We start from the raw sequence: 12,462 nt of genomic DNA on the forward strand, positions 1-12,462 counted from the left end.
TCAGCAAGCTCGGCTGCAAATGCCACACACCAGTAAAGACAGAGCGTCTACAAACCTGACGTCGTGGAACCTCTCATCGTAATCGGCCGTCATTTTACTCTACGGAAAAAGAACTCACTCTGCTCAACAGCTCCTCCGTGTGTCAAATCTTTCTTTACCCCGAAGAAAGAGGGGGGGAGCTGTGGCAAGGACGCTGAGGCAGATGGTCTCATTAACATGTCCCATTCACAACCTTAAGCACCCGACAACCACCCACCGCCCCCGCGGGATGAGACACCCCTCCCAACAGTGACTGACCAGGGGACGGGACAGGAGGGCGAGAAGGGGCGAGAGGCGAGAAAGGGAGGGCCACTGACCGTGTCCAGGAGAGCGGGCGGCTCCGGATGCGTCTCCTTCGCCGCGGGCACGGGCGGCGGCACCGGCGGCGGCGGGAAGTTGGGGCTGAAAACCATCAGGTCGCTCTTGCCCGCGCCGTCCGCCACGCACAGGCTCCGGCTCTGCCGCTGCGAGTACGACCAGCTCCCCACTTCGCTGGCGCACACCAGCGTCGCCGCACCGGGCCCCGACAGCACGGCCGCCCGCGGCGCCCACCGCGACGCCACGTACAGCACCACCGCCAGCAGGAACAGGCTCGACACCGCGCAGATCGCCACCACCAGCCACACGTTCGTCGCCGCAGACGACGACACCGACGCGCCGCCCTCCGCCGGACGCAGCCCTACCCCCGACAACAACGACGACGACGACGACGAGCCCGCGGCCGCCAGCGCCGCCTCGCCGCCCTCCACCAGCGACACGCTCAGCGTGGCCGTGGCCGAGAGCGACGGCTCCCCGTGGTCACGCACCACGATCACCAGCCGCTGCCGCGGGCCGTCCGCCTCCTCCAGCGCCCGCGCCGTGCTCACCTCGCCGCTGTACAGCCCCACGCGGAACGGGCCCTTCCCCCGCGGCTCCCACAGCTCGTAGCGCAGCCACGCGTTGTAGCCAGAGTCCGCGTCCACCGCCCGGATCTTCGCCACCACCTGCCCCGCCGGCGTCCCCCACGACGCCCACGCCCACGCCCACGCCGACCCCGACCCCGGCACCGACGCCGCCTCCGACGACGACCCGGACCACGCGCCGCCGCCCGACGCCGGCAGCAGCACCGGCGCGTTGTCGTTCTCGTCCACCACGAAGACCTGCACCGTGGCGTTGCCGCACAGCGACGGCTCCCCCGCGTCCACCGCACGCACCTCGAACTGCAGCACCTGCACCTCCTCGTAGTCCAACGGCCGCAGCGCCCACAGCCGCCCGCTCTCCGCGTCCACCGACACGTAGCTCGACGCCGACCGCCACCCCCCGCCCGACGACGCGCCCCCGACACCGCCCTCCCACACCGAGTAGCTCACGCGCCCGTTGCCCGCCTCGTCCGGGTCCCGCGCCCACACACGCGCCAGCTCCGCGCCCGCCGCGTTGTTCTCCCGCGCCAGCACCGTGTACACCGCCTGCGCGAACACCGGCGCGTTGCCGTTCGCGTCCGACACCGGCACACGCACCCCGCGACTGGCGCGCAGCGGCGGCGACCCGCCGTCCTCCGCACGCACCTCCACCTCGTACTCCGACACCCGCTCCCGGTCCAGCGCCTCCCGCAGCACCAGCGAGTACGACCCCGCGAACGTCGACACCAGACCGAACGGCGACGCTGGCCACACCGCGCACCGCACGCGCCCGTTCGACCCCGAGTCCCGGTCCGACACGCTCAGCAGCGCCACCACCGTCCCCACCGCCGCGTCCTCCGACACCGGCACCGACAGCGACGTCACCCACACCTCCGGCGCGTTGTCGTTCACGTCCAACACCTCCAGCACCACCCTGCAGTGTCCCGACAGCGGAGGTGTCCCTTTATCTGTCGCTTCGATTTGCATCTCGTATGAACGGACGTCCTCAAAGTCCAAGGCGCCCGTGAGACGGATCTCCCCCGTCTGCGTATTTAAAAGGAAACTTTTTAATCCCTTCGGAGGAAAAATATTGATCGCAGTGAATGTCACTTCGGAATTACTTCCCACGTCCGGATCCGTGGCGTTCACACGCACCACCAGCGTCCCCTCTGCAGCGTTCTCCGGCAGCTGCACTTTATACACCGACTGGTTGAACTGGGGCGCGTTGTCGTTGGCGTCCAGCACCGAGATCAACAGCTCCATCGTGCCCGTTAGCGACGGACGGCCACCGTCACTCGCCGTCAACACCAAACGGTGCACAGGCAAAGTCTCGCGGTCCAGCGGTTTTGTGAGTACGAGAGACAGAGATTCACGGTATTCTTCACTCCGCTGTAAATCCAAACCAAAATACTCGCTGGGGCTGAGTGTATAGGAGAGCTGCGCGTTGGCTCCGATATCTGCATCCGACGCGCCCTCCAGCGGAAACCGGGACCCCGGCACGGTGGTTAATTCAGCCATGCTGAGGTTTTTACGGGCGGCGGGGAAGAGCGGAGCGTTGTCGTTGATGTCGGTCACCTCCAGCTCCACGTGGAAGACGCGCAGCGGCCGCTCCACCAGCACCTCCAGGCGCAGGGCGCACGGCGCGCTCTTCCCGCACAGCTCCTCCCGGTCCAGACGCGAGCTCACCACCAGCGCCCCGCTCGCCCCGCTCACCTCCACGCTCGCACGACGGCCCTGCGACACCAGACGCAGGCGCCGCGACTCCGCATCGCCCGCCTCCAGGCCCAGGTCCTGCGACAGACGACCCACCACCGTCCCGGCCTTGGCTTCCTCCGGCACCGAGTACCGCACCTGACCAGCGACCAGCGACCACGCCGCCTGCACCACCACCACCACCCGCAACACGGCACACCAGCACTGCTGGCGTGGTCCGTAAACGTCCATCGCAGTCATCAATTCCGTTTTTTCCCCACCGTCTCGTTAAAGATCTTTATATTGGAACGATTTTAGCCGTGCGCTGTACAGTAAATCCTTCCTCAGGGGCTGCGCATCTTCTGCGCTGCTCTTTCTCTCATCTGCATTCTTTTTTTATGTGCACCGGAAGGTCTTTCCCCGCCCTCCCCCTGCTTTTATTATACGTTTATTAGGTCAGAGCGACATCATGTGGCATTCTGGACGAATTGCCTCTTACGGTTCTCTGCAAATAGCGCTGGTTTGCTTCATCTCTGCCCTTTCCCATTCCATGCAATTCAATTCTTTCTCACTTTGTTGCCGAATATTTTATCCCCAGAATTTTCATTTCATTGGTTTAGGAGAACTTCACATGATTCTCCCCAGCTTCTTCATAGAGGGCCCTTCTGTCAGCTTTTCTGAAACAGTGCTTTTCACTAACTACACCTGATTTTGAGGCCTGAATTTTGTTCTTTGGTTAAAATATCCATAAAAATCCTATAGAAGTTTTATTTCTTCTCGGAGACGCTTTATTTGCTTTTCGACTGGTGTTTATTGTTACCTCTGTGCATCTTGATTTGTAGCCCCTGTCATCAGTTTAAATGGCCGAAAACACTTCACACTTATTTTCTTGTGAAATGGTCTTGCCATAAATTATATTGAACACAGTTTTCAATCAATGGGACAGGTCCCAAAATACCCTGATTGAGGTTCCTCTGTCAGAAACCTTAAGGTTTAATTGAAGTGTTTCCGAACTGCACGTTCCACACGCAGTTCTATACATTTTTTGCATCAAAATATATCTAGAAGTGGTTTGTAACCACGCCACCGGGGTGAGGGTGTTCTGTGAGCAACTCTTTTAAGAACTGAGGGTAGAAGGAAGAGGAAAAACAAGGAAACACATCCCCTTTTTGCGGTCGCTGTGTTCCCCCGCACAGCATCCCTCTGACGGAATAGGAGGGTCAAACGATTCGGCGATAACTCCACAGGAGATACTCCCTGTTACCCATCAGCTCTGCTGACAGCGCAAATGACCACCCTGCTATGAAACTTTGAGTGGAAAGGGGAGGTAGAAGGAAAGCAGACTCTGAGAAACGCAGATTCCTCCACATTTTCCTCTACACGGAGCCGGGCGACACATGGGACGGCATAAATGAGAGGAGACGCATTCTACACGCGTCGACTCCAGTCCCTTGGGAGAAAACAGGACAGCCGTGTCATGGGGGAGATCCTCCCTTTAAATGAGACAGGGCTGCGTTTTTCCGCTATCTGTGCTCTCCATTCGTGCTCGCCTTTTGCCGGAGGCTCGTCGGTGTCGCAGGATACTGGAATACCGCCCCCGCATCCCCGCCCCGGCAAAGCCAAGTGCGCAGCTGTGGGAGGATTTTCGACCACCGTTTGAAGCGTCAAGGCAAAATCCGCCGCGCACAGCTCTCGTCTGCCCTCGTCCGCATTCACCATCGCCTGCTCCGGGCCCCCGCAGGCAGCCGGGCTGCGACACACCGGCCCCGCGGCCGCCGCGCTTCCCGCAGTCGGACTGAGGATGAGACCAACTTCTGCCGTTACCTCTGCAGCTCATGTACACAGACAACAGTTCAAAAGATAATCGAACACCATTGCGCCTACTGACCTTTTTGTATTCCTGCCCGACTGATCTCCACAGCGCCGTCGGTTCATACGGAAATCCGCCGCTGAAGGTGGTCAGGCTTTCCGGGGACAGCAATGATCCGTCCCTGATGCCATTTTTGTATGGCGTATGCCATCAAAACGCAACGACGACCTCTTCCTACTGCGTCTTAGTAACTTACCTGCGTTTCCTTTTCCCGAAATCAAAATGGATCAAAATATTATGATCCGTCTCTGACGACATTTTTGTATGGCGTATGCCATCAAAACTCTTCCTATTGCCTCTTAGTAACTTACCTGCATTTCCTTTTCCCGACCAGTGACGGGGTTTTCTCCCCGAGGAAGGCATTCAGACAGACTGCGTTTCATATCACAAATCCTTGTGGAATTTCAGACTTTGGAGATGAAGCACTCTCCCTCCAGCGCTGCTCGACAGAGGAGCAGCCCACAGGAACTGGCAAAAGGGACCTCTGGCAGACACTGATGCTGGGGACACGGACTTACTAAGGCCATCAGCACGTCCCTATCTCATTCACAACGCCCACACAGGTTTTCTAATTCTCTTCCATTGTTTAGGTCTACACACGGATTTTCTTCAGTCTCACACTATCATTACCATTGAGCAGAGGTAAGTCGACAGAGGTAAATCTACCCTACCAAGCAGAACAGCAGTTCTTAACTTCTTCCAGATGCAGGCAACAGAATCGATCTTTTTGATCAGAGGACCAAGGAAAAAGATGCTACAAGGCACTATTTTTGCCACGTTAATATGGAGACACGTTCCCGACCTCTGAGTTTCCTGGAGTTTTCTGGCAGTTTGTTTTAATTCGTGTGACAAAATAAATAAAGGTTTGGGTAGAGATTGCCGTCTTGAATCGTGGATAGGAAGAGATGCCAAGACAGATCTCCTATCAACAAATTCATCACATTTGCTCCACGGCAGTCCAGGACAAGAGGTGTTCAAGCAGGATAGGTTTTGGTTGGATTTTTTTGTTTGTTTGTTTGTTTTCCCGACTTACCTGCTTGCTAAATTAATCAACTTACCTGGAATAAGTAGATCTTCTCTGGAGGAATATTTCATGCCATATTTATAGGGATAAAAATATTATGCCGATGTCAGCAAAAATAGCACCATTTTAAGTATCTTACAGTCTTGCTAGCGTCTAAGTTAAGCTTGCTGTAAAATGTAGTAGGACGTTTCAAATCAGTAAAACAGCTATTAATGAGATGACAAGCACTGACGTCAAGGATAGAGGATATGATGTCCCTTTTACTGTGGTTTGAACACTTGTCTGCATCATTCCTATATCCACCAAGCAGCAGCTGGAATAAACGGTCCCACAATGCTAGAGATGTGAGCTTAGCTAGGGATAAAGGTCCCTAGCCATGTGAAAGCCAAGGTCCCAGTCCATGTGAAGTTCTCATTCTGATGAAATCCAGCTACTACCCGAGTAATAGTAGGGTAGTGGGTAGCATTGGCAAATCCTTAAGCACTGTAGCATTGCACTGCTACCACAGATGTACAACTAAGTTGCCTTTTATACCACCTATATCTATAATGAGAAGCTACGAAGTCGTAAGAAAAAGCTGAGATCCTGTGAAAAACACCCGGGTTTGAAGAGGGCTTAGTTTAGCTACTCCATCTTTTGTCAGTCTTAGAGTATGCCCTGTGCCTCTGACTAAGCAGCAAGACGTGAGGAGTAGTTATCCACATCAATAAAGAATCTGTACAGAAAAACCAGTAAAAGCTACTCACCTCACACCCCGACAACCCACCAAGTGCTGGGGCGTTACCCTGAGTCTCCTCCATTAGATAGGAAGGGATGAAAGCCTAGCTCAATTGTTTCAAAAAATAACCGCGGGTTTCGACATCCCGAGCTCAGTTCATCCATCAGAGCTCACGGAGTGAACGCTGGATTCTTAGAAAAGCAAGTAGAGCCCAATGGCAAACACAGCCGAAAGATTCGTCTCCTGTCGTTCTTGAGACAGTGAAGAGACAGATAGACTTTTCCAGGGATATTTGGAAAGCTCTACTTCGACCCCCTCTGAATTCAAAGCACGACTTCAGTTACACTTTGAGACAAGACATGGAAAATTGGCAAGAGGGAGAAAAGCGAGGAGCTCTGGCAGAATCGCTGCCGCGACACAGGACACTTCCAGCTTTGCCATCCCTGAGATGGAAAGTGCTCCAGATCAGCTCGCTTCATCTCAGCGGCTCCGGATCAGCCGGCTCAGGGCGACTGTCCCCGTCGTCGGGGATACGGAGAGAAGAGCCCGTCCGCTCCCGAAGGGCAGGCGAGCCCCGAGCTCACATTGTCGGATTTGTCTTCCTGCGAAGCGGGTCCTTCACGCCTCTCTAACGCAGTTTAGCGCTTAGAGCACGGCATGGAAAAGCCGAGGTTTGGTTTCAAAGCCTTCCCGAGACTGAAAGCGTTTAAAACAGCCTCTCCCACCATTCGAGAGCGCCCCAATCACCGAGCGACGGACCGCCCGTAGAGGGTCCCAAGGGTCCTTCAGCGGGGCGTCCCCCAGGCGAGGCCGGGGACGGAGGTGACCTGGAGCACGCACCGCCGCGGGGTTTAGTCCTCGCTTCTGCACGACACCCTCGGCAGCCACACAACACAACGGGGGCAGGCTCGGGCAGCACGACACCAAACCCGTCCCCTTCCCCACCTGTGCCTCCAAGGACACCGCCAGAGCTAGCACCTCCCGACCCCGGCGCTTCTTGGGAAGCTGCATTTAAAAAAAAAAAAATATATAAAAAAAAAATATATAAAAAAATAAAAAATTAACACACAACAGCCACTCCCCGGGAGAGCACGGAGCCTCTTCCCACCCCCCTGCTTCCTCCCCGCCGCCGGAAGTACCCGGCAGCTTTTTCCGGGACCGGCGTCCAGCGGGCGACAGCGACACGGCGGGCGATCGGCGGCCACCCCCGCCTGGGCGGCAGCTCCGGGGCCGGGTTCCCCTGCTGTCGCCCCGAGCGGGGCTGGGCTCTCCCTGACCACCCCCACACACACACTCTCCCCCCCGCCTCCTTGAAGGGGGAAGCGGGGATGTTCCGCGCTGTCGGGCGCCCGTGGGACAGGGCTGTACGAAGCCAGCCGTCCCGCCGGGGTACCGGCTGCACTTGTTCTGCCCGCCCTCCCCGCTGTCGGTTTCGGCCTCAACTGGGCTTTGTTTCTTAGGCCGGAGTCCTTCCCAGTGGGGTTTGTGGGAGCCCGGGTTTTCTCCCGTGTTACGGTTTTAGGCGCAGGGTTGCCCGATCCTGTGTTCTCCCTCTCCGGGAAAGCGTGTCTGCTAACACCCCCTCCGCCCCCCAGCCCATCGCGGCCAGGCGGAGATATCCTCCAGCAGTAAACAGTTTGGCTATTATAATTGTCTACAATAAACGTTTGGCTCTTCATCCCGCTATCGTGCGATAGCCCCTCCGCGCCCCCAGCCTGCCTCAACTAACATAACTGCCATCTAGGCGCCGGCAGCACCCCACACGGCCCCGTTTTCCCGGCGGATGGAGGGCACCGAGCTGTGTTACAGCCAGGCCCCCCCCGCTCCCCCCCCCTGCCCCCGGCTTCGGCTGCCCAGCGTCGGGAGCAGTCCAGCTGGAAATCGTCGCCAGCTGCTCCGAGAAAACACCCACCAGGCGCTGTTAGAGGTGGAGGATAAACCGTGGAGAATAACATTTATGCGGGGCAAATTAGCATCGACCGAGAGAAAAGGCGGGCGAGATCGGCTTCCCCGTCCGGGGAAGCAGGGGGGCGACACAAAAGGCAGCCCCTGGGAGCGCAGTTTTCCCTAGCCCAGGACCCTTTGATTTCTGGAAAGGATCTGGAAAGGCAAGGCAAGTTCCCCGGCCGCTGGCCCCGCCTGCGAGGCTGGACAGAAGATGCCCACGCTCAGCCTGAATCCCAGTTCTCTGCGCATCCGTGCGGGATCCTGTCCCGGGGTGGCGGAGCCCCCGTGTTGTCGCACCCTGTGGGAGCCGGAGCCCGGCTGCCCCATCCCGTTGCCTTTCATTTGCTGAATTCATTCCCCAGACGCCGTTAGAGCTACCGCTCGGGAGCAGATGGTTCCCCTCCATCCCGAGGTTCATCCCGGACAGATTGCATACAATTTATTAATAACCCAACAGATGCTCGGGCACTTTCCAGCTCAGATTATATTTCCTGATTGCTCAAATCCCGCCATGGGGGAGCTGTTCATTTATCTCCCGCCGCTCTTCTTTGCGCCTTACCAGCACCGACCTCACAAGGATGGAAAGGGTGAAATTTGTGTGTCCCTCCACCCCTCGCCCCGCTCCGATCCCGCGTATAAGCGTCCGGGAACTGAACGGGGTCTGATGCCAGCCTTGGTTTGGCCCTCCCAGCCCTCGTGTCCCGGGGAGAAGCACCGCTGAGCGCTGCCGGGGTCGCCCCGCTCCCCGCGGGCACAGCACGGACCAGCCCCTGGGGCCCCCCCGGTGCCGCTCTCCGCGGCGGGGCTGGAAGCCGAGGCAGCCCGCTTCGCCGGTATCTGGCAGCGAACGACATGTCGTGACTCGTAGTAAACAGCAGGAGTCGGGAGTTATGCCCGTGGCTTCCCAGGGTTATGTTAATTGGGTTGCGGAGAACCAGGTTCCCCCCCTCCCGGAGCCGCTTTCCGAACCTTGGGGGTGGCTGTATCGAGGTGAAACGAAAATAACCCCATGAAGAAAAACGATACTGCCCTCGACACGAACTCCCGCAGGCTTGGACAGTAGGGGCAGCGAGACAGGCAGAGCTGAGGGCCGGTGACCCCAACTCCCTCTCGGACACAGGGTCTTAAGAGAGGAGGGGGATGTATGGGGAGAAACTGCTTGTGCCCTGTGAGGCCTCTCTTGGAACCAGATAAGATGCTCTGAGCTCCAGAAAAAGCCATCACAGACCTTTCAGCAACGCTACGTTCAATTTTAATGTATAAAATGTGCTTTTCCTTGCTCTGTAGGGAGAAGCACAAAAGCAGCAGGTTGTTTATACTACTGAATAAACTAAAGGCAGGTCTCTGAGGGATCTTATGCAAACCACTTACCTTGAAACACAACCCCACGGGAAAGCGAGCAATGGAGAGATGCACAGTTAATGTTTTACATCTTCAGAGCAGCATCCAAGTGGCTGGCTCAGCACCAGCTAGTGTTAGATATCATGGTAAGTAGGGGCTGTGGTTATGATTTGGAATGCAGAAGTCACTTGCAATGTATAAGTAGCAGGACATTTGGCCTTGAAGTTTAGTGGACCACGATGTAGGAGTTAACCCTAAAGGCTGAGGGCTGAAATTAAATCTTGAAGCAGAAGGTTAATTGTTAAAGTCAGAGTTTGGAGGGAAAGTGCATTTATTATCAGGATGCACGCCATAGTGTAGTTTTTAAAATAAAAATAGGAAGCATGGAAGTCTTGTCTGCTCAGTGGCAGCTGGGCTCGGTAAAAGGCACTTCACTTTCTGTGAGCGCAGGTGAGAGACGCTCTCAGCAATAACAGCAGAATAATAAAGTATGTTACATTTTTCATAGCTCCTGACATTTGCAATATAATTCCACTTCCTTGCCTTCACCATGCTCACCATGCCCAACAGAATTAGTGCAGGGGTGAGTTTTCTTCATTTCAGCCTCTGTAAATAAAGTGAGGGAATTACGCAGTTGCAGGAAAAAATAATTTCTTCTCCTTGCTCTACAGCAATAGGGAAGAACTGCATGAAATCGTGCTAGCTAGATTTGCTGCGGAAAGGAGAATCAGGATGCAAAAGCTGGGGATGTTGTGTTAAGATGGGCAGTGAGCATGATATGAAGGGGGGTTGTGGGCTGTCAGAGACCGAGCTCTTTGCGATTCCAGGTGGAATCCATACAATACCTTACACCCTGCTTACACAGTGATTTTCTTTTCTATCCATAGGTTCCCCTAACATCACAGATTCCCTGAAATGTCCACCGGAAAGGGGATGGACAGAAATTCCAATGCTGGTACAGGGTTCCTGGTGAGATAGTGGCAATTTTACCCAGTTTTGATTGTTCTACCCATCTCTCTTCCTTGGTTCTGTAACAACAACTACAAATATTATCCCATGGCAGAAATTCTCCCAGGCCGTTAAAGCAGACAAATCTCCCTCCATAATTGTTTTCTTTCACTTTCCGTTGCTGCACACCAGCTGTGCAGGTCCTGAGTCCCATCTCTTTTCTTCTTTCACAGACCTCCCGAATGCACACATCCTCAACGAGTTCGCTAGGCCAGGTCACAGAATAAACCAGAGAATGAGCAAAACCGGCAATAGCAACAAAAATATTTTCTGGGTTGGTAAATGTTCTTCAGTCGCTCACAACTTGTGCTTCTGACAAATTGTCACCACAATGAGTGAATCTTTTTAAATAGCATACACATTTTAAAGGAACGTATAGTTATGTGATCTGTTGGTGTTTTGCTAATTTTTCAGTCCCAGCCTTCTCATTGCCGAATTCAAACAAGGGAAAATATGAGGCATATCCAAAATAACAGAAGTTGCAAAGTAGAACTTTGTAGCAAAACAAACAAAGAGAAGTTAGAAGGAGTGATTTCTTGCATTTTTCCCCCTTTTATTCCACCACATTTGCCTTGAGAGTGAAAGGATCAGCCATACTCTTCATCACTTGGAGGGCAGACATCCCGATAAAGACCAAATGGAAGTGTGCTCTGACGATCAGCCAGATATATGTGCAAAAGACAACTCATCGGGCAACTTCAGCTCTCCCCAGAGCAAGGGCATGTGAAAATGTTTGGGGAAGAGAGAAAGTGCTGGTGAACCAGGGCTCATGGGGCATGCTTCATTACCTGCAGACTCTGATTGTGCCTGTACAGATTTCTAAACAGGAACCTGTAGTGATGAGGAGGCAGGGTCAGGCCCTGGGGGTTGTCCTTGTAGAGTTTGTCACTGTCACTGGCTCAAGCCTCCCATCGCACAAGTTTTCTCTACGGTACAAACCTGGTACAAACCTCTGCCCACATTGCAGGCAGAAAGGACTGAATTATCACTGATTCCAGGGGCTTGGGCAGTTTGGAAAACTGCTGGGACCAGCTGGTTCTCTTCCACTGCTCCTAGGTCATCCAACAGTCTTAACTAAAAAACCTTTTCTCTTCTCAATGCCTTATATCCCCCAAACTTCCAATGTTTAAGCTTAGGTGAATGACCCTGGGCATTGTCATGGAATAACTCTTTCTTCTGCTCAAGCAGTACCAAAATTACAAGGTTGTCTGCTGTTTGGGGCGAGAGGCCAAAAAGCCAGGGCAGGTGGCAGAGCCTGGCTAGTACAGGGTACATTCAGGCTTTGGGAGGCTTCTGGAAAGCTTGGCTCCGCACAAGGGAAACAGAAACTGGTTTGTTTGGCAGCTACCGCAGAATATTGCACTGGGCTACACGTTGTAAGCAAATCTGATGCAAATATGCAAATGTCCGAATTTTCTCCTGTCTTGCTGTGGCCACAGCAACATGTCCATCTCTTTAGGGTTAAGGAAAGGAAAAAGCTGTGATCACAGAATCACAGATTAGTTGTGTTTGGAAGCGATCTCTGGACAACATCTAGTCCACTCCCCTCTGCTTAAAGCAGGTTGCCCAGGGCTGAATCCAATCAGTGGTTTCACTCTGCATGTTGGTTTCCTTGGGATCAGCTTTCAGCATTTGGAAGCTGAAAAAGTGGATTTGTTTGAAGAGTTTTGCTTGGTTTGTTTTGTTAGAGATATGTCTGCATCATTCTTGTTTTGGAAGCCTTTCTGTGTACATGAGCTTAAAAATATTCTCTGTCTTTGTCAAGCCTGCTGTTCTCTACTCATCTTTAAGGCAACAACCAGCTGTATGCGTGCCAAAAGATTTTATTGAAAAAAACCCACCATAAAGCAGCAAGAAATCCAGTTAAGCCAATGAATGACAGCCCCACAACCCCAGCCCAGAAAACACTGAAAGCTGCATCTAGATTGATACTTAATTTGCGGCT

The 12,462-nt window shown here is 54.2% G+C and overlaps 1 protein-coding gene across 1 annotated transcript; it reads right to left on the reverse strand.

Moving 5' to 3' along the window:
- On the reverse strand, positions 1-2,861 carry LOC128916246 (protocadherin alpha-2-like). The gene is made up of 2 exons (XM_054217627.1): positions 357-2,861; positions 1-99 (listed from the first exon to the last, which is right to left on the reverse strand). The coding sequence occupies exons 1-2, from the start codon at positions 2,859-2,861 to the stop codon at positions 1-3; spliced, it is 2,604 nt and encodes an 867-aa protein (XP_054073602.1).
- Positions 2,862-12,462: the final 9,601 nt, after the last annotated feature.

Source organism: Rissa tridactyla, chromosome 11 (assembly GCF_028500815.1).
Source record: "Rissa tridactyla isolate bRisTri1 chromosome 11, bRisTri1.patW.cur.20221130, whole genome shotgun sequence".
Lineage (NCBI taxonomy): Eukaryota > Metazoa > Chordata > Aves > Charadriiformes > Laridae > Rissa > Rissa tridactyla.

Excerpts from the sequence above, each read along its gene's own strand:
- LOC128916246 (XM_054217627.1), bottom strand. The coding sequence starts at position 2,861 with ATGGACGTTTACGGACCACGCCAGCAGTGCTGGTGTGCCGTGTTGCGG. Across the intron at positions 100-356 it reads CGCCCGCTCTCCTGGACACG|AGTAAAATGACGGCCGATTA; the intron begins GTCAGTGGCCCT and ends CTTTTTCCGTAG.